Genomic DNA, 27,580 nt, shown 5'->3' on the forward strand with positions numbered 1-27,580 from the left:
TGTATTTCAATAAATAGATGTGCATAGTAACAACATTTTTTAGCCGAAAATTTCCGTTGCGTCCCCAGATTTCATCGGTGAAGAAAAAGGCCAAACATAAATTTTGAAGGCCAAACTGCTTTAAAAAAAGGCCAAATTCGCGAAATTTGGCCTCGCTATCAAACGATTTGACCTTTGAGAACTCTACCAAACTCCTCCTACAATTCTGGGTCTAAACAGTAAACACTTGATATTTTAGATATAGATTCCTTGGACATGGATCTAACTTATTAACTTTACTTGATCCCTAAACAATAAATGTTAAGAGGTCATAATAGGGGTCAAAGTTTTAAAAAATTGACCGTTTTTTTTTTTCTCAGCATTAACCTCAAAACACCTGGGCAACGCCGGGCACCGATTGCTAGTATATCTATAAAAACAGAGATGTGTGTGCCACAGACGATTTCTGATTGGTTAATCCAATAATCACATCTCCTAAAAAAGTATATTTCTTACGCTCTTAACTTTACCATAAAATATTTTGGTCTTATTTATTGTCCATCTTGGAAGGGTTTAATTTTTTTCTAACTTGCGATTTACAACTTAAAAAAATACGAAACTAACTTACAATCTAACAATCGAACCTCCGACACCACGGCCGCCATTATGAAACTAAACTAAAAAAAAAAATACGCGCGTTCACTCGTTTTTTTGTGCATTTTTTTTTTGGGGGGGGGCTAATTTAGCATAATAGTGTCCATTTAATAGTATTATCTTGAAAAAATAAAAAAATAAGGAAAATTACCAAAAAAACAAACAAGAACAACAAAAGTGTGCCGTATTTTTAAAAGTTTTAATGCGTTATTTTTATTTGCTTTTTTTATTTCATCGGTGAAGAAAATGGCCAAACAGAAATTTTGAAGGCCAAATTTCGCGAATTTGGCCTTTTTTTTAAGCAGTTTGGCCTTCAAAATTTCTGTTTGGCCATTTTCTTCACCGATGAAATAAAAAAAAAGCAAATAAAAACAACGCAATAAAACTTTTAAAAATACGGCACACTTTTGTTGTTCTTGTTTGTTTTTTTTGGTAATTTTCCTTATTTTTTTATTTTTACAAGATAATACTATTAAATGGACACTATTATGCCAAATTAGCCCCCCCCCCCAAAAAAAAATGCACAAAAATTCGAGATTTATGGTTTTGACGAGATAATTTAGCGAATTGTCCGGACTATTGCGAGATAACCATCCATTAGTTTTTCCTGAAATTTTGCCACAAATTGTATTTCATTACATAGATGTGCATAGTAACAACATTTTTTTGCCGAAAATTCCCGTTGCGTCTCCAGATTTCATCGGTGAAGAAAAAGGCCAAACAGAAATTTTGAAGGCCAAACTGCTTTAAAAAAGGGCCAAATTCGCGATTTGGGAAAATCGATGTGATAGGTTTTCGACAGAAATTTGGCGATTATGTGGTCAATATTCAACGATTTGACCTTTGAGAACTCTACCAAACTCCTCCTACAATTCTGGGTCTACACAGTAAACACTTGATATTATAGATATAGATTCCTTGGACATGGATCTAACTTATTAACTTTACTTGATCCCTAAACAATAAATGTTAAGAGGTCATAATAGGGGTCAAAGTTTTAAAAAATTGACCGTTTTTTTTTTTCTCAGCATTAACCTCAAAACACCTGGGCAACGCCGGGCACCGATTGCTAGTATATCTATAAAAACAGAGATGTGTGTGCCACAGACGATTTCTGATTGGTTAATCCAATAATCACATCTCCTAAAAAAGTATATTTCTTACGCTCTTAACTTTACCATAAAATATTTTGGTCTTATTTATTGTCCATCTTGGAAGGGTTTAATTTTTTTCTAACTTGCGATTTACAACTTAAAAAAATACGAAACTAACTTACAATCTAACAATCGAACCTCCGACACCACGGCCGCGATTATGAAACTAAACTAAAAAAAAAAAATACGCGCGTTCACTCGTTTTTTTGTGCATTTTTTTTTTTTGGGGGGGGGCTAATTTAGCATAATAGTGTCCATTTAATAGTATTATCTTGAAAAAATAAAAAAATAAGGAAAATTACCAAAAAAACAAACAAGAACAACAAAAGTGTGCCGTATTTTTAAAAGTTTTAATGCGTTATTTTTATTTGCTTTTTTTATTTCATCGGTGAAGAAAATGGCCAAACAGAAATTTTGAAGGCCAAATTTCGCGAATTTGGCCTTTTTTTTAAGCAGTTTGGCCTTCAAAATTTCTGTTTGGCCATTTTCTTCACCGATGAAATAAAAAAAAAGCAAATAAAAACAACGCAATAAAACTTTTAAAAATACGGCACACTTTTGTTGTTCTTGTTTGTTTTTTTTGGTAATTTTCCTTATTTTTTTATTTTTACAAGATAATACTATTAAATGGACACTATTATGCCAAATTAGCCCCCCCCCCAAAAAAAAATGCACAAAAATTCGAGATTTATGGTTTTGACGAGATAATTTAGCGAATTGTCCGGACTATTGCGAGATAACCATCCATTAGTTTTTCCTGAAATTTTGCCACAAATTGTATTTCATTACATAGATGTGCATAGTAACAACATTTTTTTGCCGAAAATTCCCGTTGCGTCTCCAGATTTCATCGGTGAAGAAAAAGGCCAAACAGAAATTTTGAAGGCCAAACTGCTTTAAAAAAGGGCCAAATTCGCGATTTGGGAAAATCGATGTGATAGGTTTTCGACAGAAATTTGGCGATTATGTGGTCAATATTCAACGATTTGACCTTTGAGAACTCTACCAAACTCCTCCTACAATTCTGGGTCTAAACAGTAAACACTTGATATTTTAGATATAGATTCCTTGGACATGGATCTAACTTATTAACTTTACTTGATCCCTAAACAATAAATGTTAAGAGGTCATAATAGGGGTCAAAGTTTTAAAAAATTGACCGTTTTTTTTTTTTCTCAGCATTAACCTCAAAACACCTGGGCAACGCCGGGCACCGATTGCTAGTATATCTATAAAAACAGAGATGTGTGTGCCACAGACGATTTCTGATTGGTTAATCCAATAATCACATCTCCTAAAAAAGTATATTTCTTACGCTCTTAACTTTACCATAAAATATTTTGGTCTTATTTATTGTCCATCTTGGAAGGGTTTAATTTTTTTCTAACTTGCGATTTACAACTTAAAAAAATACGAAACTAACTTACAATCTAACAATCGAACCTCCGACACCACGGCCGCCATTATGAAACTAAACTAAAAAAAAAAATATGCGCGTTCACTCGTTTTTTTGTGCATTTTTTTTTTTGGGGGGGGGCTAATTTAGCATAATAGTGTCCATTTAATAGTATTATCTTGAAAAAATAAAAAAATAAGGAAAATTACCAAAAAAACAAACAAGAACAACAAAAGTGTGCCGTATTTTTAAAAGTTTTAATGCGTTATTTTTATTTGCTTTTTTTATTTCATCGGTGAAGAAAATGGCCAAACAGAAATTTTGAAGGCCAAATTTCGCGAATTTGGCCTTTTTTTTAAGCAGTTTGGCCTTCAAAATTTCTGTTTGGCCATTTTCTTCACCGATGAAATAAAAAAAGCAAATAAAAACAACGTAATAAAACTTTTAAAAATACGGCACACTTTTGTTGTTCTTGTTTGTTTTTTTTGGTAATTTTCCTTATTTTTTTATTTTTACAAGAAAATACTATTAAATGGACACTATTATGCCAAATTAGCCCCCCCCCCCCCAAAAAAAAATGCACAAAAATTCGAGATTTATGGTTTTGACGAGATAATTTAGCGAATTGTCCGGACTATTGCGAGATAACCATCCATTAGTTTTTCCTGAAATTTTGCCACAAATTGTATTTCATTACATAGATGTGCATAGTAACAACATTTTTTTGCCGAAAATTCCCGTTGCGTCTCCAGATTACATCGGTGAAGAAAAAGGCCAAACAGAAATTTTGAAGGCCAAACTGCTTTAAAAAAGGGCCAAATTCGCGATTTGGGAAAATCGATGTGATAGGTTTTCGACAGAAATTTGGCGATTAAGTGGTCAATATTCAACGATTTGACCTTTGAGAACTCTACCAAACTCCTCCTACAATTCTGGGTCTAAACAGTAAACACTTGATATTTTAGATATAGATTCCTTGGACATGGATCTAACTTATTAACTTTACTTGATCCCTAAACAATAAATGTTAAGAGGTCATAATAGGGGTCAAAGTTTTAAAAAATTGACCGTTTTTTTTTTTCTCAGCATTAACCTCAAAACACCTGGGCAACGCCGGGCACCGATTGCTAGTATATCTATAAAAACAGAGATGTGTGTGCCACAGACGATTTCTGATTGGTTAATCCAATAATCACATCTCCTAAAAAAGTATATTTCTTACGCTCTTAACTTTACCATAAAATATTTTGGTCTTATTTATTGTCCATCTTGGAAGGGTTTAATTTTTTTCTAACTTGCGATTTACAACTTAAAAAAATACGAAACTAACTTACAATCTAACAATCGAACCTCCGACACCACGGCCGCCATTATGAAACTAAACTAAAAAAAAAAATACGCGCGTTCACTCGTTTTTTTGTGCATTTTTTTTTTGGGGGGGGGCTAATTTAGCATAATAGTGTCCATTTAATAGTATTATCTTGAAAAAATAAAAAAATAAGGAAAATTACCAAAAAAACAAACAAGAACAACAAAAGTGTGCCGTATTTTTAAAAGTTTTAATGCGTTATTTTTATTTGCTTTTTTTATTTCATCGGTGAAGAAAATGGCCAAACAGAAATTTTGAAGGCCAAATTTCGCGAATTTGGCCTTTTTTTTAAGCAGTTTGGCCTTCAAAATTTCTGTTTGGCCATTTTCTTCACCGATGAAATAAAAAAAAAGCAAATAAAAACAACGCAATAAAACTTTTAAAAATACGGCACACTTTTGTTGTTCTTGTTTGTTTTTTTTTGGTAATTTTCCTTATTTTTTTATTTTTACAAGATAATACTATTAAATGGACACTATTATGCCAAATTAGCCCCCCCCCCAAAAAAAAAATGCACAAAAATTCGAGATTTATGGTTTTGACGAGATAATTTAGCGAATTGTCCGGACTATTGCGAGATAACCATCCATTAGTTTTTCCTGAAATTTTGCCACAAATTGTATTTCATTACATAGATGTGCATAGTAACAACATTTTTTTGCCGAAAATTCCCGTTGCGTCTCCAGATTTCATCGGTGAAGAAAAAGGCCAAACAGAAATTTTGAAGGCCAAACTGCTTTAAAAAAGGGCCAAATTCGCGATTTGGGAAAATCGATGTGATAGGTTTTCGACAGAAATTTGGCGATTATGTGGTCAATATTCAACGATTTGACCTTTGAGAACTCTACCAAACTCCTCCTACAATTCTGGGTCTACACAGTAAACACTTGATATTATAGATATAGATTCCTTGGACATGGATCTAACTTATTAACTTTACTTGATCCCTAAACAATAAATGTTAAGAGGTCATAATAGGGGTCAAAGTTTTAAAAAATTGACCGTTTTTTTTTTTCTCAGCATTAACCTCAAAACACCTGGGCAACGCCGGGCACCGATTGCTAGTATATCTATAAAAACAGAGATGTGTGTGCCACAGACGATTTCTGATTGGTTAATCCAATAATCACATCTCCTAAAAAAGTATATTTCTTACGCTCTTAACTTTACCATAAAATATTTTGGTCTTATTTATTGTCCATCTTGGAAGGGTTTAATTTTTTTCTAACTTGCGATTTACAACTTAAAAAAATACGAAACTAACTTACAATCTAACAATCGAACCTCCGACACCACGGCCGCGATTATGAAACTAAACTAAAAAAAAAAAATACGCGCGTTCACTCGTTTTTTTGTGCATTTTTTTTTTTTGGGGGGGGGCTAATTTAGCATAATAGTGTCCATTTAATAGTATTATCTTGAAAAAATAAAAAAATAAGGAAAATTACCAAAAAAACAAACAAGAACAACAAAAGTGTGCCGTATTTTTAAAAGTTTTAATGCGTTATTTTTATTTGCTTTTTTTATTTCATCGGTGAAGAAAATGGCCAAACAGAAATTTTGAAGGCCAAATTTCGCGAATTTGGCCTTTTTTTTAAGCAGTTTGGCCTTCAAAATTTCTGTTTGGCCATTTTCTTCACCGATGAAATAAAAAAAAAGCAAATAAAAACAACGCAATAAAACTTTTAAAAATACGGCACACTTTTGTTGTTCTTGTTTGTTTTTTTTGGTAATTTTCCTTATTTTTTTATTTTTACAAGATAATACTATTAAATGGACACTATTATGCCAAATTAGCCCCCCCCCCAAAAAAAAATGCACAAAAATTCGAGATTTATGGTTTTGACGAGATAATTTAGCGAATTGTCCGGACTATTGCGAGATAACCATCCATTAGTTTTTCCTGAAATTTTGCCACAAATTGTATTTCATTACATAGATGTGCATAGTAACAACATTTTTTTGCCGAAAATTCCCGTTGCGTCTCCAGATTTCATCGGTGAAGAAAAAGGCCAAACAGAAATTTTGAAGGCCAAACTGCTTTAAAAAAGGGCCAAATTCGCGATTTGGGAAAATCGATGTGATAGGTTTTCGACAGAAATTTGGCGATTATGTGGTCAATATTCAACGATTTGACCTTTGAGAACTCTACCAAACTCCTCCTACAATTCTGGGTCTAAACAGTAAACACTTGATATTTTAGATATAGATTCCTTGGACATGGATCTAACTTATTAACTTTACTTGATCCCTAAACAATAAATGTTAAGAGGTCATAATAGGGGTCAAAGTTTTAAAAAATTGACCGTTTTTTTTTTTTCTCAGCATTAACCTCAAAACACCTGGGCAACGCCGGGCACCGATTGCTAGTATATCTATAAAAACAGAGATGTGTGTGCCACAGACGATTTCTGATTGGTTAATCCAATAATCACATCTCCTAAAAAAGTATATTTCTTACGCTCTTAACTTTACCATAAAATATTTTGGTCTTATTTATTGTCCATCTTGGAAGGGTTTAATTTTTTTCTAACTTGCGATTTACAACTTAAAAAAATACGAAACTAACTTACAATCTAACAATCGAACCTCCGACACCACGGCCGCCATTATGAAACTAAACTAAAAAAAAAAATATGCGCGTTCACTCGTTTTTTTGTGCATTTTTTTTTTGGGGGGGGGGCTAATTTAGCATAATAGTGTCCATTTAATAGTATTATCTTGAAAAAATAAAAAAATAAGGAAAATTACCAAAAAAACAAACAAGAACAACAAAAGTGTGCCGTATTTTTAAAAGTTTTAATGCGTTATTTTTATTTGCTTTTTTTATTTCATCGGTGAAGAAAATGGCCAAACAGAAATTTTGAAGGCCAAATTTCGCGAATTTGGCCTTTTTTTTAAGCAGTTTGGCCTTCAAAATTTCTGTTTGGCCATTTTCTTCACCGATGAAATAAAAAAAAGCAAATAAAAACAACGCAATAAAACTTTTAAAAATACGGCACACTTTTGTTGTTCTTGTTTGTTTTTTTTGGTAATTTTCCTTATTTTTTTATTTTTACAAGATAATACTATTAAATGGACACTATTATGCCAAATTAGCCCCCCCCCCCCAAAAAAAAATGCACAAAAATTCGAGATTTATGGTTTTGACGAGATAATTTAGCGAATTGTCCGGACTATTGCGAGATAACCATCCATTAGTTTTTCCTGAAATTTTGCCACAAATTGTATTTCATTACATAGATGTGCATAGTAACAACATTTTTTTGCCGAAAATTCCCGTTGCGTCTCCAGATTTCATCGGTGAAGAAAAAGGCCAAACAGAAATTTTGAAGGCCAAACTGCTTTAAAAAAGGGCCAAATTCGCGATTTGGGAAAATCGATGTGATAGGTTTTCGACAGAAATTTGGCGATTATGTGGTCAATATTCAACGATTTGACCTTTGAGAACTCTACCAAACTCCTCCTACAATTCTGGGTCTACACAGTAAACACTTGATATTATAGATATAGATTCCTTGGACATGGATCTAACTTATTAACTTTACTTGATCCCTAAACAATAAATGTTAAGAGGTCATAATAGGGGTCAAAGTTTTAAAAAATTGACCGTTTTTTTTTTTTCTCAGCATTAACCTCAAAACACCTGGGCAACGCCGGGCACCGATTGCTAGTATATCTATAAAAACAGAGATGTGTGTGCCACAGACGATTTCTGATTGGTTAATCCAATAATCACATCTCCTAAAAAAGTATATTTCTTACGCTCTTAACTTTACCATAAAATATTTTGGTCTTATTTATTGTCCATCTTGGAAGGGTTTAATTTTTTTCTAACTTGCGATTTACAACTTAAAAAAATACGAAACTAACTTACAATCTAACAATCGAACCTCCGACACCACGGCCGCCATTATGAAACTAAACTAAAAAAAAAAAATACGCGCGTTCACTCGTTTTTTTGTGCATTTTTTTTTGGGGGGGGGGCTAATTTAGCATAATAGTGTCCATTTAATAGTATTATCTTGAAAAAATAAAAAAATAAGGAAAATTACCAAAAAAACAAACAAGAACAACAAAAGTGTGCCGTATTTTTAAAAGTTTTAATGCGTTATTTTTATTTGCTTTTTTTATTTCATCGGTGAAGAAAATGGCCAAACAGAAATTTTGAAGGCCAAATTTCGCGAATTTGGCCTTTTTTTTAAGCAGTTTGGCCTTCAAAATTTCTGTTTGGCCATTTTCTTCACCGATGAAATAAAAAAAGCAAATAAAAACAACGTAATAAAACTTTTAAAAATACGGCACACTTTTGTTGTTCTTGTTTGTTTTTTTTGGTAATTTTCCTTATTTTTTTATTTTTACAAGAAAATACTATTAAATGGACACTATTATGCCAAATTAGCCCCCCCCCCCAAAAAAAAAATGCACAAAAATTCGAGATTTATGGTTTTGACGAGATAATTTAGCGAATTGTCCGGACTATTGCGAGATAACCATCCATTAGTTTTTCCTGAAATTTTGCCACAAATTGTATTTCATTACATAGATGTGCATAGTAACAACATTTTTTTGCCGAAAATTCCCGTTGCGTCTCCAGATTACATCGGTGAAGAAAAAGGCCAAACAGAAATTTTGAAGGCCAAACTGCTTTAAAAAAGGGCCAAATTCGCGATTTGGGAAAATCGATGTGATAGGTTTTCGACAGAAATTTGGCGATTAAGTGGTCAATATTCAACGATTTGACCTTTGAGAACTCTACCAAACTCCTCCTACAATTCTGGGTCTAAACAGTAAACACTTGATATTTTAGATATAGATTCCTTGGACATGGATCTAACTTATTAACTTTACTTGATCCCTAAACAATAAATGTTAAGAGGTCATAATAGGGGTCAAAGTTTTAAAAAATTGACCGTTTTTTTTTTTTTCTCAGCATTAACCTCAAAACACCTGGGCAACGCCGGGCACCGATTGCTAGTTAGTAATAAATATAAATAGTGGTATTTGCAACTAGAAATAAAATAGGTTTATGGCTCTCAAAATTCGTACCAGAAATGTCCATGGCGCAGAGTACTTGGAAAAAATCAATTGTAAGAATGATATTCTCTTGACGGTTCAATTCTTAGTGTGGGTGACCGAAAAATACAATTGCAAATTACTTAGGACTTCTACCCAGTCATGGCTGACAGGATGAGACCATGCTACTTCTGTGAAGTAAATAAAGGGTTCCGGAGTTCGACAAGATACACTTGAGGAAGGTCAAAGATTATATTGACCAAAATGTAGTGAGAATACAGCTATTAAAACAATTAATTTTCCCAACCATTATCTCCTCATTTGCCGGTGGGGATGATGTATGTAATTCGTTCCTCGTCATATCATTCTCTCAGCCCAGCAAAAATATTCAACCGGAAGGAACACATATTTACTAACATATTCTTACGATTATAAGAAAATATGTAATATTGAGTTATATATTCTATAAATGATATTTCGAATTGTAACAAATATAAAGCTCAAAATGAGTTTACATTTTCATGCATATCATTGGTTATCATTCCAAAGCCAGAAGATGTATTTAATTCACACTCATAAGTTTTTATTCATTTTTTATGAAGTGCATCTTATGTGTTTTGATGAATAGCAGAAGACCACTAAACAACTAATCAGAGACAAATGTCTGTTACTTAAAAAAATTGTTGGAAAGTTTGTTTTTTTATGGAATGAAAAAGGACTTGGTGAATAAAAAAAAATATCTTTTGATTAAATAAATATATATATATATATATATATATAGGCCATATTACAAAGCTATTTAAGTACTGTTTTAAGGAGAATTGCTTCCCAACACCCTGGAAAATCTCATCAGTATGCCCCATATTAAAGAATTCAGGTGATCGGTCATATCCCTCTCCGTACAGACCAATAAGTCTCTTGTGCATCATGAGTAAGTTGCTGGAATCTGTTAAATAGTGAAGTAATCAACCATCTCAACAAAAACACCTCCCTAGTGACATGCACTGTTGTTTCCATTTTGCTAGATCAACAGCAGATGTGCTAACAGTTATATCTCATAGGATTAGCAAATCTCTCTATGGTGGCTTCCTTTCTAGGGCAACTGCACATCAAAGACCTTTGATAGGGTATAGCATAAAGGTCTACTCCACAAGATCTCCAGCTATGATATAGCTGGAAATGTCTTTTCAATTATTAAATCATTTTTCTCTGATGGGTGCATAAGAGTAGTAGTTGATGGGAAGAATCAGAAGTTCACAGTATTAATGTTTGAATCCCTCAGGGGTCCATCCTGGGCCATCCTCTCTTTCTGATCTGCATCAATGATCTCCTAAATCACATCGTAAGATCATTCGTAGACATTTTTGGTGACGACACTACCATTTATGGCAACACATCAAAGGCCATAAATGACCAAGTTCTCTCTGATTATCTCTAGTCTGATCTTGAGCACATTGTACAATGGGGAAAGAGGTGGCTGGTTACTTTTAATGCATCTAAAATCAAGCCTCTATCTTTACATCATCAACGCTCTGATCCCCATCTGGCATAAATTGAAATGAATGGTTCTTGTCTTGAGGAGGCTCTATATTTTGACAAGCTTCTGGGTCTGACCTTTACTCCTGATTTGAAATGGAACACGTACATCAAATTCGTTGCTAAGGTCGCTGGAAAAATGGCCGGATCATTTTACCGCTCCAGTAGATATCCCACCGTCAATGCAATTCTCTACCTATATAAGAGCCAAGGATGGAGTACTATTCCCACATCTGGGCAGGAGCTACTAGAAAGATCTTATCCGACTTTGACAGAATTCAAAATAGACTTTGTAGCCTAGTGAGGTATGCCCTTTTCTCTTCCCTGCAACCTCTTTCCCACAGAAAAGACGTTGACAGCCTGTTTCTGCTTTATCATTATTTTCATGGCAAGTGCTCGTCTGAGTTCCAATCTATGCCCCCCCCCTCGCCAAATTTTCATGAAAAACACTTGTCTAGCTGAAACCACTACCGATAATTTCCCCCACTCTTTATCTGTGCTATCTAAATGTAGATTCATTAATAAAGCTTCTTTCTTAGAAGTGCACGCCTGTGGAACTCTCTTCCGTTTCCCAGCTGATTATAATATGGTCATCCATCGTAAACAAGTTCTTGATGAACCATCCCCTTAAGTTTGCCAAATTTCCACTACTAACGATTACTACAATATTGTCGCATTGACTACTGTACACTCATTAACCTTTATTCTCAAGTTGCCTTCAGGCCTTGATAAGTGGTGACTCCTTTTTTTTTTTAATTTATTTTTTTTTTTTTTAGAGTCATCCAGATGTGTTGAAAAGAAATCAATAAAGTGCTCAATTGCAGATGTGAGAGCTAAAAGACAGGTTATTTATTTAAAAACTATGTTACACAGTTCAGAGACGTATCATGGTTTCATTGACATGGATAGACCACTTTTATTATTTCAAAGGCTATAAAAAATCCAAACAAATTAGTGACTCAAAAAATGAAAATAAAATCATTTTTTTAATTGGAAATTTGTGAATTTTAATTTTTGAATTCTTGTAACCAAAAACTGATTGCAAAAGAAATAACTAATATATATTAGTGATTGGACGATACCAATATTTTTCTCGATTCTGATACAATTACCAATTCTGTGCTCAATTCTCAATAAATCTCTAATTATTTAACAATAAGATTGTTATTTTCCCCGATTTTTGTAAAAACATGTTATATATGCAGATATTTTCCTGAACGTCAAAATACACTTGTGGAGAGTGATTCTATCGATTTTAACTTTATTAGTATTTTAAAATCAATAAATATTTAATTTTTTATCATTATTACAAGCAATGGAAGATTTTACTTTAAACAAAATTTAAAAAAAAAAAAAGACAAAATCATTTTGGCATCAGAAAATAAATATCAGTTTTTCTGATTAATCGTCCCAACAGTAACATATATATAACATACAGAAAAGAAAATTATCCAATTGTGAATATCGAATGTAGTTGTCCCAAGCAAAAAATAGCAGTATCAATCCTGTCAGAGAAAGTTTGAATTGTAAAGAATTCCAGGTAAAAATGGTAGTATTAATTCAGTTAGTGTCAGCAGTGGTTCTCTTGTGTCGAGACGAAAAGCTATAATTGAAAATTCAAAAATATTAAGTATATTTCATACAGCAATTCTGATACCGGATTAGTTCATTCTTATCACCCCTGGCGATAAATATAATCGTCCAAATCTTCATGATCATGAAGTAACATTATATTACTGACTGTATCTTTTTTCTTGTAAATATCATTTTTATCTTTGTACATAAAATTTTTATTCTCCTAACCTCCCATTGTATATTGTTGAAAATTTGAGTTTTAAGTAGGTTAGTCATGGTAGGGTATGGTATGTTGAATGATGAAGGAAGTATAGTATAAATGTGGTATTTTGATGAGAGAAGAGTGAAAGTAGAAACTAGCTAGATTAGCATAGTTAACAATAGACTGTGATGGTCGGCCCCCCTCCCCCATTTTTCAATAAAAAATATTGTAATTTTTATGAAAATAATTATCTACCCAGTAATATTTTGCCAAAAATATTGAAACATTAAATGTAATTACTTATGGGTCTGCGTTGTCATTACATTAATTGCTTGAAATTGTACTTTAAAATGCACTTGTATTTCAAGTGCACACATACACGATATGATTTTTAGTCTATAGATAGGTACATCTTATTTTATTTACATATTTGTTTATCATTACTGATTTTTTTCTTCTCAAGATGATGACCACTAACAAAGGAAGTTGATTGTTCTTACTCTAACATTGACGGACGCCGACTGAATCCAACTTTACTCACGGACCCCGTGTGTGTTGTCATTATGGCCATCGAACTGATTTTTTCCTTTCTCGTCGTTACTGCCTTTATCATCATCATTGTCGGTTTGACCCTCTTACTATCAGCATTATTGTTGTTGCACTTTAACCGCAGGTGCTCGCATCAGCTTGTGCACAGCCTTGATGAGAAGGCATTGGATTTTGAATACTTACAGACGAATAAACAGTCTGCGAATAAAACGTCTTCATCAGGAGGGGATCTTAATACACCCAACCAAATGGACCGCTTTTCATGGATCGGTGACAGCTTACCCTGTTTCCGACTATCGGGGAAGCAGATCAGTGTGTTGACAGAACCAACGCAGTTTTTTGAAACTCTCAAGGTAAGTCCATTTTTTTTTTTTTTTAATTGTTGTTAAAAGATGCTGTTAAAACTTGCATTTCTAAAAATGTTAAATCTTTGTGATTCTGTAGTTTTGTTAGTAATTAAAATAGAAACTGTTCATTGGATTAAATAGGAAGTCAGATTGGAAATTAAATTTTGTGTTTTTAAAAACAGAGCAATAATTGCCAAACCTGATTGATTGAATATTTTAAATAATATATCTTTTGTTGAAAAAATCTATTAACGTTCAAAAAGTAGTGGAAAAACTGACTCTATTTTAAATATAAGAGCAGAAAAATAGCACGTACACATATTACTAGACTTTTAGCCTGTTAAAAATGGGGAAAAAGAGAAAAAAAAGCCATTGACATAGAAGATACATACAAAATTTTATCCATATTTTCCCAATAATTTCTAGGAAACAATAAGTAAATGTGATATTGTGGTGGCTAATCCTTATTAATCCCTAACTGCATTGAACAGATACCATAATACTTAGTTTGCTGCATTTTGTTATAACAAATATCCTTCTGATAAAAAGAGGAACGGACAGACAGACAAACAAACTTAGAAAAATATAATATAAATATCAATTTATTTTATTATAGGTAGCTTCGGCTTTAATTTATATTTAAAGTTTTTTTTTAATTGGCTAATGAATCTAATCAGATTTTTTAGCTGATTATAAATATTTTATCTCTACTATTATATGAAAGTCACTTTATGTGTGTGTGAGTTCCTTTCTCATAGGCTCAGCCATTTCAGAACCTGTCTTTTGCAAAGCTAATTTATGTCTGGTAGTGTTCTTAGACATGTTTTGTACAGAAATTCATCTGATAAGTATTGAAAATCGAAAAAATCTGATCTTAAAAATAGCTATTGTCTCTTAGCAAATCATTTCTTAAAAAAAAAACAAAAAAAAAAAACAGATTTATAATCTGTAGATATAGCTTAGTATTAGAGCATTCGACTACAGATCAAATGAAGCCCGGGTGTAGCTTTACCATTTTATTTGAATTTTTTCTTATTAATTAGCTCAATTTACCATAAAAGAAAAGATATCATTTAAAATCGCTACAAATTACTTCTTCGTTTGCATATTTTAAAGCTAAACATTAATCAGAAGTAACTTTTCTAGAGCATTCATCATCAAGCTCAAATATCAGCTGACATATTGTAAACAAACACAGACGAATTAGTCCACCAGGCAAATTATTCATCGTAATATATAATAATCGATAGAGGATTGATTGTATTCATATGCAATCTGCATTAATCAAAATATCATGTTTAAGCGTATTGTACGACTGGGCAACGTCGGGCTGCCAGCTAGTTATAAATGTTTTAGAAATAGAATTTTTTATAGCTTACATGACCAAAATAGATTTGAAAGGATTTGAATACGATATAACCAATTTCATAATGCGCTTCATCGATTAACTGAACACAATGTGTTATCTTATCTGTAGCTAAGGAGGGGGTACTTTTCCCCCAAGTGTATTAGTGTGATCTCACAAACCGTGATCGTATCCATAAGGCCAATGATACACTCCATTTTTTTTTTTTTCAGTCTCTTAATAAAATATTTACTGACAAGTGTTAATTTCCCTAATTAATCAGTGTTGTTTTATCAAATATATATATATATATATATATGTCAAAAGCTCACAGTGACTTTTATCATTTCGAATTGTTGTGGTTGAAGGCTGTTGTTAAGGAGAGTTGATCTGGGTAAGAGGGAGGAGCCCAGGAATGGTATAATGGATGCAAATGATGTGATGACCGGGGATATAGCTAATCCAGTTGGATCTTTTTTTTTTCTTTTCACCCCCAAACAAGGCATATTGTCACTTGGAACTTAAGGGCTACTATTTATAATTGCATCTAATAGGGGTCACATTACACTTAAACTTCAGCAGGTTAGTACAGTCAGGGAAGTAGGAAGCAGGGAAGGAATTCCAAAGTCTAGCAGTCAGAGAGAAGAAACTATTAGAGTAGGAGGGTTTTCAGCATCTTGGTACCACAACAGTGAAGAGATGGGATTTTGCTGCAATTTGGGTTAGTTTTGAGTACTATGTGGGGGTGGTGGACAAGTGCTAGGAGTTCATCAGAGCACGTTTCATTAAAATACATGTAAAACAGGCACGGGGATGCAACATTGCTGTGAAGAGACAGAGGTTTGAGCTTGGCTGATGGTGTGGGACATATCAGATTTAAGACTCTTTTTGCGAGAGACTGGTGGTAGATGCTTCCATACATGGGCAAATTGTGACTTTGTAAAAATATTTTGCTTTCACTTATGCTGTAATAACTTTGAAAAAAGGTATGAATGTCCCTTCCCAGCTGTAGGTAAAATAACAACTTATGTTCAATGGATTAACTACAATAAATTATTTACCCAGTCATGGCTGATGGAACAAGAGCATGCTACTTCCATGGATTAAATAAAGGATTCTGTTCAAAATTTCATGCAGATTGCCAAGTTTCACATAAGAATTCCAGAGTTCGGCAAGATACATCTGAAGAAGGTCAAAAGTTATATCAACTGAAACATTGAAAATAATCAAGAACAGCAATCTGAAGAATCCAAATAATATGAATAATCAATCCTCATCTTAAAAATTCAGAAATAATAATCAGTCTGTTGCTGAGGTTTCTGTAAAAATAGCTTGGATCATTTGCTCTAGAAAGTATGCAATCTTCTATCTGTAGAAGACTCAGACACATCTAGGGAGGTGCCACTATGAATACTTTTTCTTGCCTTGAGTAACAAATTGACTTCACAATCTAGTTGGAAATGATCTCTTGTTTCTTAACGCTTATCTTCAAGTAACCTTTGTCTATAATAAGTGCTGGCATGACTTGAGGTGACATTGACTCAAGCTGGGTTGAGCCGGCTTTTCCCGTAGAGTATACAGTATCCCTGCATTAGGTGTATCAGAATTTTTGGGAAATTTTTGACACCCCCGAACACAAAACTGTGAATAAAATATAAAAAAAACTTGTAATTTTTTTTTTTAAAGTGGGTTGTTTATTTTCTTTATTGAATATACTTCCAAAATAAACTATTAAAGTTGTTTAAAAAATAATAGAAATATTATTTTTTTTAAAACTGTGTTTACTAAGTGCCTTCATGCAGACATTTTTTTTTATGTAATAAAATCAATTGAATTTTACGAGTTCAGTATTTTTCAATTTTTAAGCTTTAAAAATCTATAAAAAATTTTCTATTGGTTCAATTTTTACGATATTTTCAGGGTCAATGTGAAATTTTATGCTCTTTCCAATAAACCGAATATAATATTTTAGACAAACGTTTTCTTCTTTTTTAATTCACCCCCCCCCCATTTTGAAATGTCTATTAAAATTTTAATAATTAATTTACTCACCAAAGTTTTCTATATCACAAATTGAAGATAAAAGATCAATAAATAAAATATTCTAATTTAAAACAAAAAAGTGTTTTTTGGAAATTTAGCTGTAAAGTCCAAAGTGTAAAACCTTTTTTTTTTTTTTTTTTTTTAAACCACGTTGATTTTTTTTTTTAAGTGGAAGCTTATGTTATGCTTAGATTGTCAAGTAAAAATTGAACGCTGACGACAATTTTTTCTATTTCATTCAATATTTTCTTTTTTTAGATATTTAAAAAAAAAAAATTCACTCGATAAAGAAGTATTAAAATATAGTAAATCAAAAATTCATGTATTTGTTTGAGAAAAGAAAAAAAATTCAACTGTTAACTGTTAAGTAAAATGTGACTATTCTCAACTATGGGGGACACATTTCTTCATGCACAAGGTTAGACAGCTAACGCGGACGTGTGGTTTTTACGTCCTTTTGTCCATCCGTAGTTCAAAATAAGAACAAACACCGCTTCGGCGTTTCGATAACACCGTAAAAATGTTTACATAATGGCGGCCATTTCAAATAGTGGTTTAAAAAAATTCTTTTTATTTAAAAAAAATACATGGAATTTAAAATACAAATATGGATAAATTCTTAACAATGAAGAATGGAAGTACCCATTGAATAGTATTTTTTATAGGTAAGTGAATTTATATATACATATATTTTATCAAAGCAAGTTAAAATCCGTTTATTTTCTTTAAATCTGTTTTAAAGAAAACCGATTTAAAAAAAAAAAAAACAAATATTGCATAATTTGCTATTAAACTTCTTTTTTTTTTTTAAATTTGGTCTTTGCTCCTTTAATTGAAAAAAAAATTAGGGTTTGAATTACATTTTTCAAGTAGTTATAAGCTTGGAAAGATAGGTTGAATTATTCAATTTTTTATCATACATTTTTAATGTCGGTTTCTGACTCTGCTATCCCTGTATGAATGTAGACGACACAACAGGTTGCAGTTGCTGACGTAATGATGGGCAGTTAGTCTTGGGACCAGTGGTGAACACCATAGTCCTTAGAACCAGTGGTGAACACCATAGTCCTTAGGACCAGAACTAGGTTTGACATTAGCTTTGATGGTGTGTAATCACATCTTCAACTGACCTCTCGGACGTCTTCATCAACCTTGGAGTGATTCTTAAGCTATTGCTTCAGGAATGAACTCTCCTGGGTTGCAGCATGGCTAAACCAGCAAAGTTTCCTTTAAAAGATTAGTTGAGTAACTCCTTCATCGCTCATGAGTAAGAAAAATTAAAAAAAAAAAAAAATGAGAGCAATAGTTCAAATAATCCAAATAATCAATCTTCCTGACAAAAATTTGAAATCTAATCCGAGACTATGAAATCTGCTATTTTAAAGTTCATTTCTATCACCTCTACTCTGTTTAATCATGTATTAATTATTCTGACGAAAAAGTATGAGCCACGTAAATTCTCTCCCCGTCCCATAATTTTAATAAAATGAAATGACAACTTGTATTTCACTAATTGTTTCAGCATTAAAATACCCAAATAATTGATACAACAACTCCGACCAATCAAGGAATCATCTAGAATAATCATCACAAATTAAATAACTCGGAAAGGGTTGACATGCCACAAAATCAAACCAGACTTTGAAGAAAACGTTTCATTTATTGTTTATTTTTATCTGACTGAATACAGAAATATTACGTGTTTTAACCTTTATAAATAAGCCCGGATTGCTGTCTCTGAGCTCATGTGCCTATTAGCTTGACTCTTGTCTCAATTATATTCGACAGACCAATCCATCTCTCTTAACTTTCTTTTTGGTTTTATTTATATTAAAAAAAAAAAAAGAAGGTATATCTGTTGTCCTAGTTTCAATAGGACTAAGCAATGGTTTCATGTCTAACATTCTGTTTTCTGACACTAGGATCTATGTCTGCTTCATGTCGTTCTATCTGCCTGATCCTCATCATTACCTCCAACAATGAGTCTACGTCATCATCACTGTCACTCTTTGGCATTTATTTGTTTTTGTTTTTAGAATTATGCCAAAATTCCAACAATCTGTTGGAAACGGGGCACATATATAGGCCATGGAAGAACCCATTTAATTTGAGGATATATTCGGATAATAGTGTGGATCCAGGAACTTTAAAAAAATGTTGTTTTATTATTTATTTTTATAAAAATGTCACTGTTTGTGTTTATTGTAGAAAGAAAGATTAGGAAAAGATTAAGTAGAATTTATGGGGAAGACAATGGAAGTGGTCACAAATTTATGTATGCCTCACAATGTGCTGAATGTCCCTCTAGGAAAGATATGGGAGTAGAACACCGTTAAAAAATTTTTAAATACATATATCCGATTTTAAATTAAATTTATACCATGGGTATAATTCATAGTTTTCCAACATTACAGCTTCTAATTATATTAGGATTGGATTTTTTTTTTTTTTTTTTTTTTTATGGCATGTCAACACTTTCCGGATTACTAAATGCTGAATCCATAAAAAAGTTTTTATGCTTCAAGTTCTTTATATCTTTAAATATTTATTCATGGTGTTTAGTTTGGTTGTTTTGTAGAAGAAAATTTTTGTTTTTGATTTTGCAGAACATGCTGTAACAAGACCACATTTTATGTTGGGTATGGGGTTGGTCATTATTGAGCACCAATAAACAATAATTCTTTTTGTATGTATTATAAGAAATCCTATTTCAATTGCATAAATTATTAACAAAAGTGAAAACTCCCGGGCAATGCTAAATAGGGACAGCTAGTTTATCATTTTTTGTAACCATAAAGTAAAAATAAAAATGTGTTTTTAAGGAGTGCCCATTCAACCTGCATGTTTAACAATGGCAATGTAATTTCAAACAGAAGCATGATGGGTCAAATTACTGACAGACAGAACCACATATAGAGATACAAGGACGCATCTAAATATAAATAAACTAGCAAGAAACCCCAATATAGTCTGGGATTTAATGTAACTTGTCATAATATGATGACAAATTCATGAGCGCTTACATCAATTGATCTTCAATGACTTTGAAGTAGTCAGGCTTAGGTCTTTCTCTGGCTTAAGGAGGGTAGTTACTTTGGCCTTTCTCCAGATCTGAGGAGTTTGATACTCTGTGTTGTAGCTATTGTAGAGTGCCAGAACTTCCTCAACTGTCATTGGGCCAAAGTGTTCTATCATCTCAGTACTGATGCTATCTAAACTTGAGGCCTCGCGTAATTTAAGATGTTTCATGGTAGCTTTAAGTTACTTAATCATAATACCAGCAACTTGATTAGGAGTTACTCCAGCCATTCTTACCGTCTTCCTGGCTGCCTTGATGTTATGAATCATATCGATATTACTAACGACTTTCCTCCAACGTTTTTTTCTTAGCATCGCTTAGTGACTTCAACAGTGATTTGCTGTGATCAAGCATGTGCGTAAAGAAGGGATCAGAGTAGTAGGTTGCAAAATACTGCTCATTAATCACCTTACTGCAGTTATTGAAACAAGGACCGTAATTTACTCTGCAACCCCTTGGGATGTTATTCTTCACACACTGCCACATAAAGAATTGAAAAGATTCAAATGAGAGGGATGATGTTATTATTTAGGTCTAGTGCAAAGCTTTCCAGTTATCTCTCTGATAGTTGAATCGAGACTTGGGCTTGCTAGTGATAGGCTAAACAACTGGTTCTAGCTCAACTATGATGAGATGATACTGAGACTTGAGTATTGGTTGTCCTGTAGATTTTTTAAATTGTGTCTGAATTTGGAAGTAACAGATGCCAAGTCGGGGTTATAACACTTCCTTCAGCACTAAGAAAAGATAGTTTATCTTTGGCTTTGTTCAATATGGCTTGGTTATGGGATAGAGCTCATGCTCATAATCCCAAAGAGTATTATGACTATTGAAGCTACCAATAATCAGTTGGAGTTTACTGTTCGTAGTGAAGTTAGCAGGTCATTTGAGTGAGATTGGAGGTTTGTAGACAGATGTTATTGGCATGTTGTTAGTTTCTAGCTGAAATATTGCCATACAATCAGCCGACTTCTTCTAGCAACCTTTTGACAATTGTCTTGTCCAGCATGTAAATGGTATTTTCATATGCTGGACTGGCATGGAAAATGACTAAAGACATGCCTGAAATTTTAGCTGGAGAAGATGTTTTATGTGTCTTTTGAAGGCACAGAAAGTCAGCCTTGAGATTTGACAGAAAATCAATTTTTGCTGGTGATAGACCTTCAGCATTGAAGCTGATAATTTGGAATAGTTGAGACACCTCTGGGCCCAGATTTTTATGCCAAAATAAAACATAGTGCTGCAATCAACAAGGATGTCATGGGATGGCTTGCTATATTTCCCCAGTATGTTATATAAAACAAGCTCATGAATTTGTGAAGAATTGTTGTTAAACTATTTATAAGCTCTTTTAAGCGATCAGTGTACTTATTTTTTAGGAATTCAGTGTTTGGTACAGCATTACATTTATTGTCACAAAAATAAATAGTTGAAAAAAATGTGTTTAGATCAACTAGCAGAGTCTATGGGAATTCCAAATTAATCAAAGTAAATGGATTTTACTTGTGGTCCTCATGGCTCGTACGCATGTCAAATATATTCTTGATATTAGTGAACTCATTTTTTATATGGCTTGAAATAATGAAAGTTAAAGACAAAAAAAAATGTAGGCTGATAAAACAAGTACTGAGAACAATATTCTCAAAAATAATGGACCACCAAAAACAATTGATACAATTTTGCAAGCGATGTTCTTTCCATTGCTAAAATGCATTTGAATGCATTTTATAAAAGACAGCATCCTACTAACCACAATCTAATGGGATGGCAGACTTCTCCTTATTTAATAAAACAATAAAAATTTAACATATCCTGATTGCATCAAAATTATTGAACGATTGCACATGAAGGAAGAAGGCCTAGTCCTTAATTTAAAGGAAAATAAACCAGACCTCCCATAATATTAGTCCTCTATTAAAACAGAGGTGGGAATAAGCATACACGCTGCATGATATCATCTTTGAAAACAAAGAAGTGAGGATGACCATACACAGTGGATGATGTCACAAAAAAAGCATTCAATTAAATTCAATTTATTTGGTAATAAAACAATTATGCTTCAATTGTCATGTAGAGGGAAAGGGTGGTAAAAATTTGCAAAGAAAAAGATACAGTAGCACCTGCCTAAATTCGCCTTGAATTGTTGTGGTATTTGTGCAGTTATTACCTCACTTGGAAGTCTTTTCCGAGACTCAGGGATTCAATTGAAATCCGTGGTAAAATAGTTTCTTGTAGTGTTCGAATAGACCTCTTTCTAGAGCAGAAGTAAATAACAGGTCCTGAGGCATATCATAATGTTGATTGATGAGATTGTAAGCCAAATGAAATCACTGTTTAATCATCTGTGCTCAAAAGAGAAAATGTTAAGCTGTGTGTGTCCGCTTTCATAGGGCAGATCTGATAGACCCTTCACCATTCAATCAGAACTTTCTTTGCTGGATATCATGTGTTAGATATAGAGAAGATGCCTGGATACTATACTCTAACAGTAGTCTTTTTTTTATTACATTTTCACCCCAAACAAGGCAAATTGCCACTTTGGTGTAAGGGGTACTATCAGGGGCAACAACTACTAGGGTACTATGTTGGGATTTGGGCAGCAAGATGTCAGTTCACGTTACACTTGAACTTCTGCATGTCAGTACAGTTGGGGAAGCAGGGACCTGGAATGGAATTCCAGAGTCTAGCGGTTCTGGGGAAGAAACTACTGGTGTAGAAAGATCTTTTACATCTAGGGATCTCGACTGTGTGGGGGTAGGATTTAGCTGCCTGTCAGGTTTGTCGAGGGTGTCTACGTCGTGGGGGCACAAGTGTCTGCAGTTCGCCAGAGCATTCACCGTTAAAATACTTGTAGAACAGGCAGAAGGATGCAACATTTCCTCGATGGGACAGAGGCTGAAGCTTAGATGCCAGTTCAGGGCCTATCAGATTGGCGACTCTCTTTTGAACCTTGTCTAGGAGCGAGAGAATAGTAGCAGATGCACCAGCCCAAATGTGACAACAATACTCCATACATGGGCGAATGGTTGCCTTATAGAGGTACAGGATACTTTCGGGTGTTAGTAGTTTTCTAGCATGGTAGAGAAAGCCTACCTTCTTCATAGCGGCCCTGGCAATGCACTCAATGTAATTGTTCCAACTCATATTTTCTGTGAACGTTAGGCCAAGGAGTTTGAAAGATGTACTCTTAGATAAAGAGTCACTGGCCCTTGCTATTGGTGGCAGAGAAGGTTTCTTGTAATTATTGAAGGAAACCAGTTTAGTCTTGGCAGCATTGAATGTGACCATCCATTTTTGTCCCCATTCCACTACAGATTGGAGGTCATCCTCTAGTGTTTCTGCCATTTCCTTAGATATGTGTTCATTTGTTTTCCTGTCGTGCTTGTTATACAGTGTGGTGTCATCAGCATATATACCCATCTCAGAAGCAATTTTGTCGGAGGTCATTTATGAATATTAGGAACAATAGAGGTCCAAGGATAGACCATTGAGGCACTCCCGCATTTATATCATATTGTTTAGATGTACGACCGTCGAAGACAACCTGGATTTTTCTCTTATCTAAGAAGGATTTAATTATGTTAAGTATTCTACCAGTGATACCGCATGATCTGATTTTCCTGAGGAGACCCTCATGCCATACCCTTTCAAAAGCCTTAGATATATCTAGAGCTACCGCTCTGCCCTCTCCCGCTTTGTCCAGTGAATGGTATAAACGTTCAGAGATTACAGTTAGGATGTCTGCTGTAGAACGGGCTTGTCTAAATCCATATTGTTGGTCAGTCAGAAGTTTAGCATCTATAAGGTGATGGACTATTTCATGGTTAATTATGGTCTCAAATATTTTGCGAAAAGTGGGAGGAGGCTAATGGGGCGATAATGTGATGGGTCAGTTCTTTCGCCAGAATTCTTGCATACTGGTACCACAGAAACAGTTTTCCAACAGCCGGAAAGCAAGATTCATTAAGGCATTTGTTGTAGAGTTTGGAGAGAACTGGAGCTACTTCGGCTGAGCACTTTTTTAATAGCACAGCTGGGATGAGATTGGGTCCACATGCTTTTGAAGTGTCAAGGTTTTTTATGATAGCATGCACCTGAACAGGGGTGATTTTTAGATTGTCTAGCGTGGTGTCCATCCACAAAGGAAAGTCAGGTTGGGGGTGGTTGGAAGAGTCCAGTGTGGCGTTTGAGGCAAACCGACTGGCAAGCATGTTAGCCTTGTCGGTTGCTGAGCAAATAACCTGGTGATTGTTGGTTAGTGGGAGAATTGTTGATTGCCCATTATTTACTACACTGTTGTTGATTTCCAAAAGTTTCGAGTTCCTAATTTTTGTGCTTCGATGCGTTTTTTAGTGGTTTCAGTAAATTCTCTCTTAGCTGTCGCTATTTCTTTCTTAACGTTACTTCTAGCTTCTATATTATAATTGAATAACTTGAGTGTTATTTCTTCTGCCCGTCACACCAATAATTTCCTGGGTACGGTTAACACTGTTGTCCAAACTTCCAAACTTCTGTATATGTAACGCACCTTCTCTCAACTCCCAACGAACTTCTGCTAATTCAACTTATTTCTTTGAAATCCAACTTCAAAATGAACGTCCCTCTAAAAAATCAACCCTCTTTTATCTCCAACCCTCTTTTATCTCCAACCCTCTTTTATCTCCAACCAGGAGCATCTCATTTGCATATCGGGTGGTCACATTGCAGGCATATAAAGAGATAAGGCAGCCATTTTTGTTTCTTTCTTCTTCATTCATTTCATTCCATGACTGACCCATTGAATTATGCACACATGCTAATTAGGTAAGTCGCACGTTTCCCTACATATATACTTCTGTCTGTTTGAACTGGACTTATGTCGGTTAAATCTGTGGTATGTATGCTGCCTTTGAGCAATGGCAGTTGTGCAAGTAGAAGTAAACCATTGAGGAGAGTGGGGCTTGCTATAAAATTTCCGCATGGGAACATGTGCTTCACTTGCCATTTTGACCCATTCATTGGTCTCATTTGCACACTGTTCAGCAGGGAGAGAAAAAAATATTTCCCCATGGGGCATATCTGATAAGATCTCTGATGGCCTTTTTATAATATCTCGTTGTTTTGAGCACTGGCTCTTCAGTTTTGGGTCTAAAGTTTAGGGCGATTTTGACCATTATCACTGCATGATCAGCGTTTCTGAGTGGGCTGTCAGCATTTGTTATACAATCATTGAGAACTGTGGTCAGAAATAGATCTAGAAGTGATGTGTGTTGTTCTTGCTGGTCAGGGAAACAGGTTTGAAACGTAACCATTTGTGATAGGGAGTGAGATATAGAGAAGCTATGTGTTGTGCTGCCCGCTGCATCAGTGTAAGTAGAGAATCCAAGCCAGTTTTTGTGGTAAACATTAAAGTCACCAAATACATGTACTTGAGTGCTAGTGTCAAGGGAGTGCTGTGTCTATGCTGTCAGAGACTTTATTATGGTGCAGTCCTGGGTCGAGGAAGAGCGGTAGAGAAAATAAGTCTGATGATGAGACATAATAGAAGAGAAATATTTCAAGAGTAAATTTGCAGGAAGAACATTGTATGCTCCTCGTTTTGTTAACAGCCTGGATGCAATATTTAGATAGCTTGAAAGATAGTGCAGGTCACAGGTCATCTAATAAACGAACCATCTAGCTAGACCTCTGGAAGTCTAGTATACTACTAAAAGCTTGTTCAGCACACACTTTCATCTGTACATGAATGCTTTAGATGGTTGGAGGAAGAGCAAATAAAGAGCGAATGTTAAGAGAAGTAGTAAAAAGAAGTAAAAGACATAATTAAAATATAGGCAATAAGAGTGAGGGGTGGGGAGAATATAGATGAAGGTTCTCATTCTGGAATAATCTGACCTTTCTTTTGCGAACTATCTGTTCCCATGTTGTATTCATCTCTGTTTGGTCTGCTTCAGAGGTTACTGTTAACTAAAATATGGAAAGAATTATGGTGGTGTGATATTATCAATATCCCCCCCTTCTCAGTGTTTGGAAGTGGGGGAGAAAAAAAGTATGACAAAAGACAATAGGAAATTAGTTTATTAGTGAAACCAAGGTATAAGGAATAGGGTTGGTAGAAAAATAATGGATAAGAAGTTGTTCACAAACGCACACAACAGGAAGCTGACACGGAATTGTTGGTCAAAGTGTGGCAATCACGATAACAAAAGGATCAAATAATAAATGCAGATATATTTATAGTTTGAAAGGCAGTTTGGTAAGTGGCTATAAGTTTTGCGATGGTTCACAACAATTACGAGGTCTCCTGAGATGGATTGGAGTGTTACAGTAGGATACAAGTTGTGGCTCAGAGTAAATGGGAAAATGAATTGATCAACTGACTGATGAACATAGAAAATTTAGCTGTGGACCTAGTGTGTAGAAGGTTGATGGTGTCACACACACACACACACACACACAGTGATATTTGCAGAATGTGTTGGAATCTGTGTTTTTCCTTTTAATGTTGTTTTATTTATTTATATACTTGTGAATGAAAACCAGTCTGAAACTATAGCCATATGAAAATGAAAACCAGTCTGCAACTATATCAATATGAAAATGAAAACCAGTCTGCAACTATATCAATATGAAAATGAAAACCAGTCTGCAACTATATCAATATGAAAATGAAAACCAGTCTGCAACTATATCAATATGAAAATGAAAACCAGTCTGCAACTATATCAATATGAAAATGAAAACCAGTCTGAAACTATATCAATATGAAAATGAAAACCAGTCTGCAACTATATCAATATGAAAATGAAAACCAGTCTGAAACTATCAATAATATTAATTTGAATCCAAATTTCCAGCTTGAAATCAAAATGGCATCCTTGTTTTTTTGAACAGACATTGTATGCAGATAATGTTTCTGACTTTTTGTAGAATATTTTAAGTATTTGTTGACTCATAGCGGCTATGATAGATAGAGCCTAGCATAACAGATAAAGGGTGTGGTTCATGAATAAGCGCAAAGCAAGCATTTAATTTCAATATTAGTATTGTTGAAGTCATTAACGAGAATTTCTTCCTCTCCCAATATTCTAGTCTTATAATTATTGATATTGATTGAAAAAAATGTTACATAATGTTTGTATCGTTGTAATTTCCTGGATCTAAATCTACTGAAACTGGTATTTATCCAAAAGTGCTCAATAACAAATAGAGCATAATTATAATTCATACAAACACTGTTGGCTATATTTGTAATAACGAAACCTCAGATCTATTATGAGGTGTTAAAGGGTACTGTCTAATGGAATATTATATGACAATATAAAAAGTATATTGGAGTCCATAATATAGATGAAGG

At 33.9% G+C, this 27,580-nt stretch overlaps 1 protein-coding gene across 7 annotated transcripts in view; it reads left to right on the forward strand.

The window, feature by feature from the left end:
- The window catches only part of LOC145254902 (CDP-diacylglycerol--glycerol-3-phosphate 3-phosphatidyltransferase, mitochondrial-like), a 316,634-nt gene that overhangs the window by 195,204 nt on the left and 93,850 nt on the right, over window positions 1-27,580 (forward strand). For 5 of the 7 annotated variants that reach the window (XM_080113837.1, XM_080113841.1, XM_080113838.1 and 2 more), the window contains exon 2: window positions 13,345-13,783. In XM_080113837.1, the coding sequence (XP_079969963.1) occupies window positions 13,445-13,783 (339 nt within the window). In that variant the 5' untranslated portion in view covers window positions 13,345-13,444. The remainder of the gene's footprint in view (window positions 1-13,344; window positions 13,784-27,580) is intronic. The other 2 variants (XM_080113842.1, XM_080113843.1) reach the window with 1 other exon arrangement.

This window comes from Euprymna scolopes, chromosome 30, assembly GCF_053919585.1.
Source record: "Euprymna scolopes isolate OS-2025 chromosome 30, ASM5391958v1, whole genome shotgun sequence".
In the NCBI taxonomy this organism is placed as follows: domain Eukaryota; kingdom Metazoa; phylum Mollusca; class Cephalopoda; order Sepiida; family Sepiolidae; genus Euprymna; species Euprymna scolopes.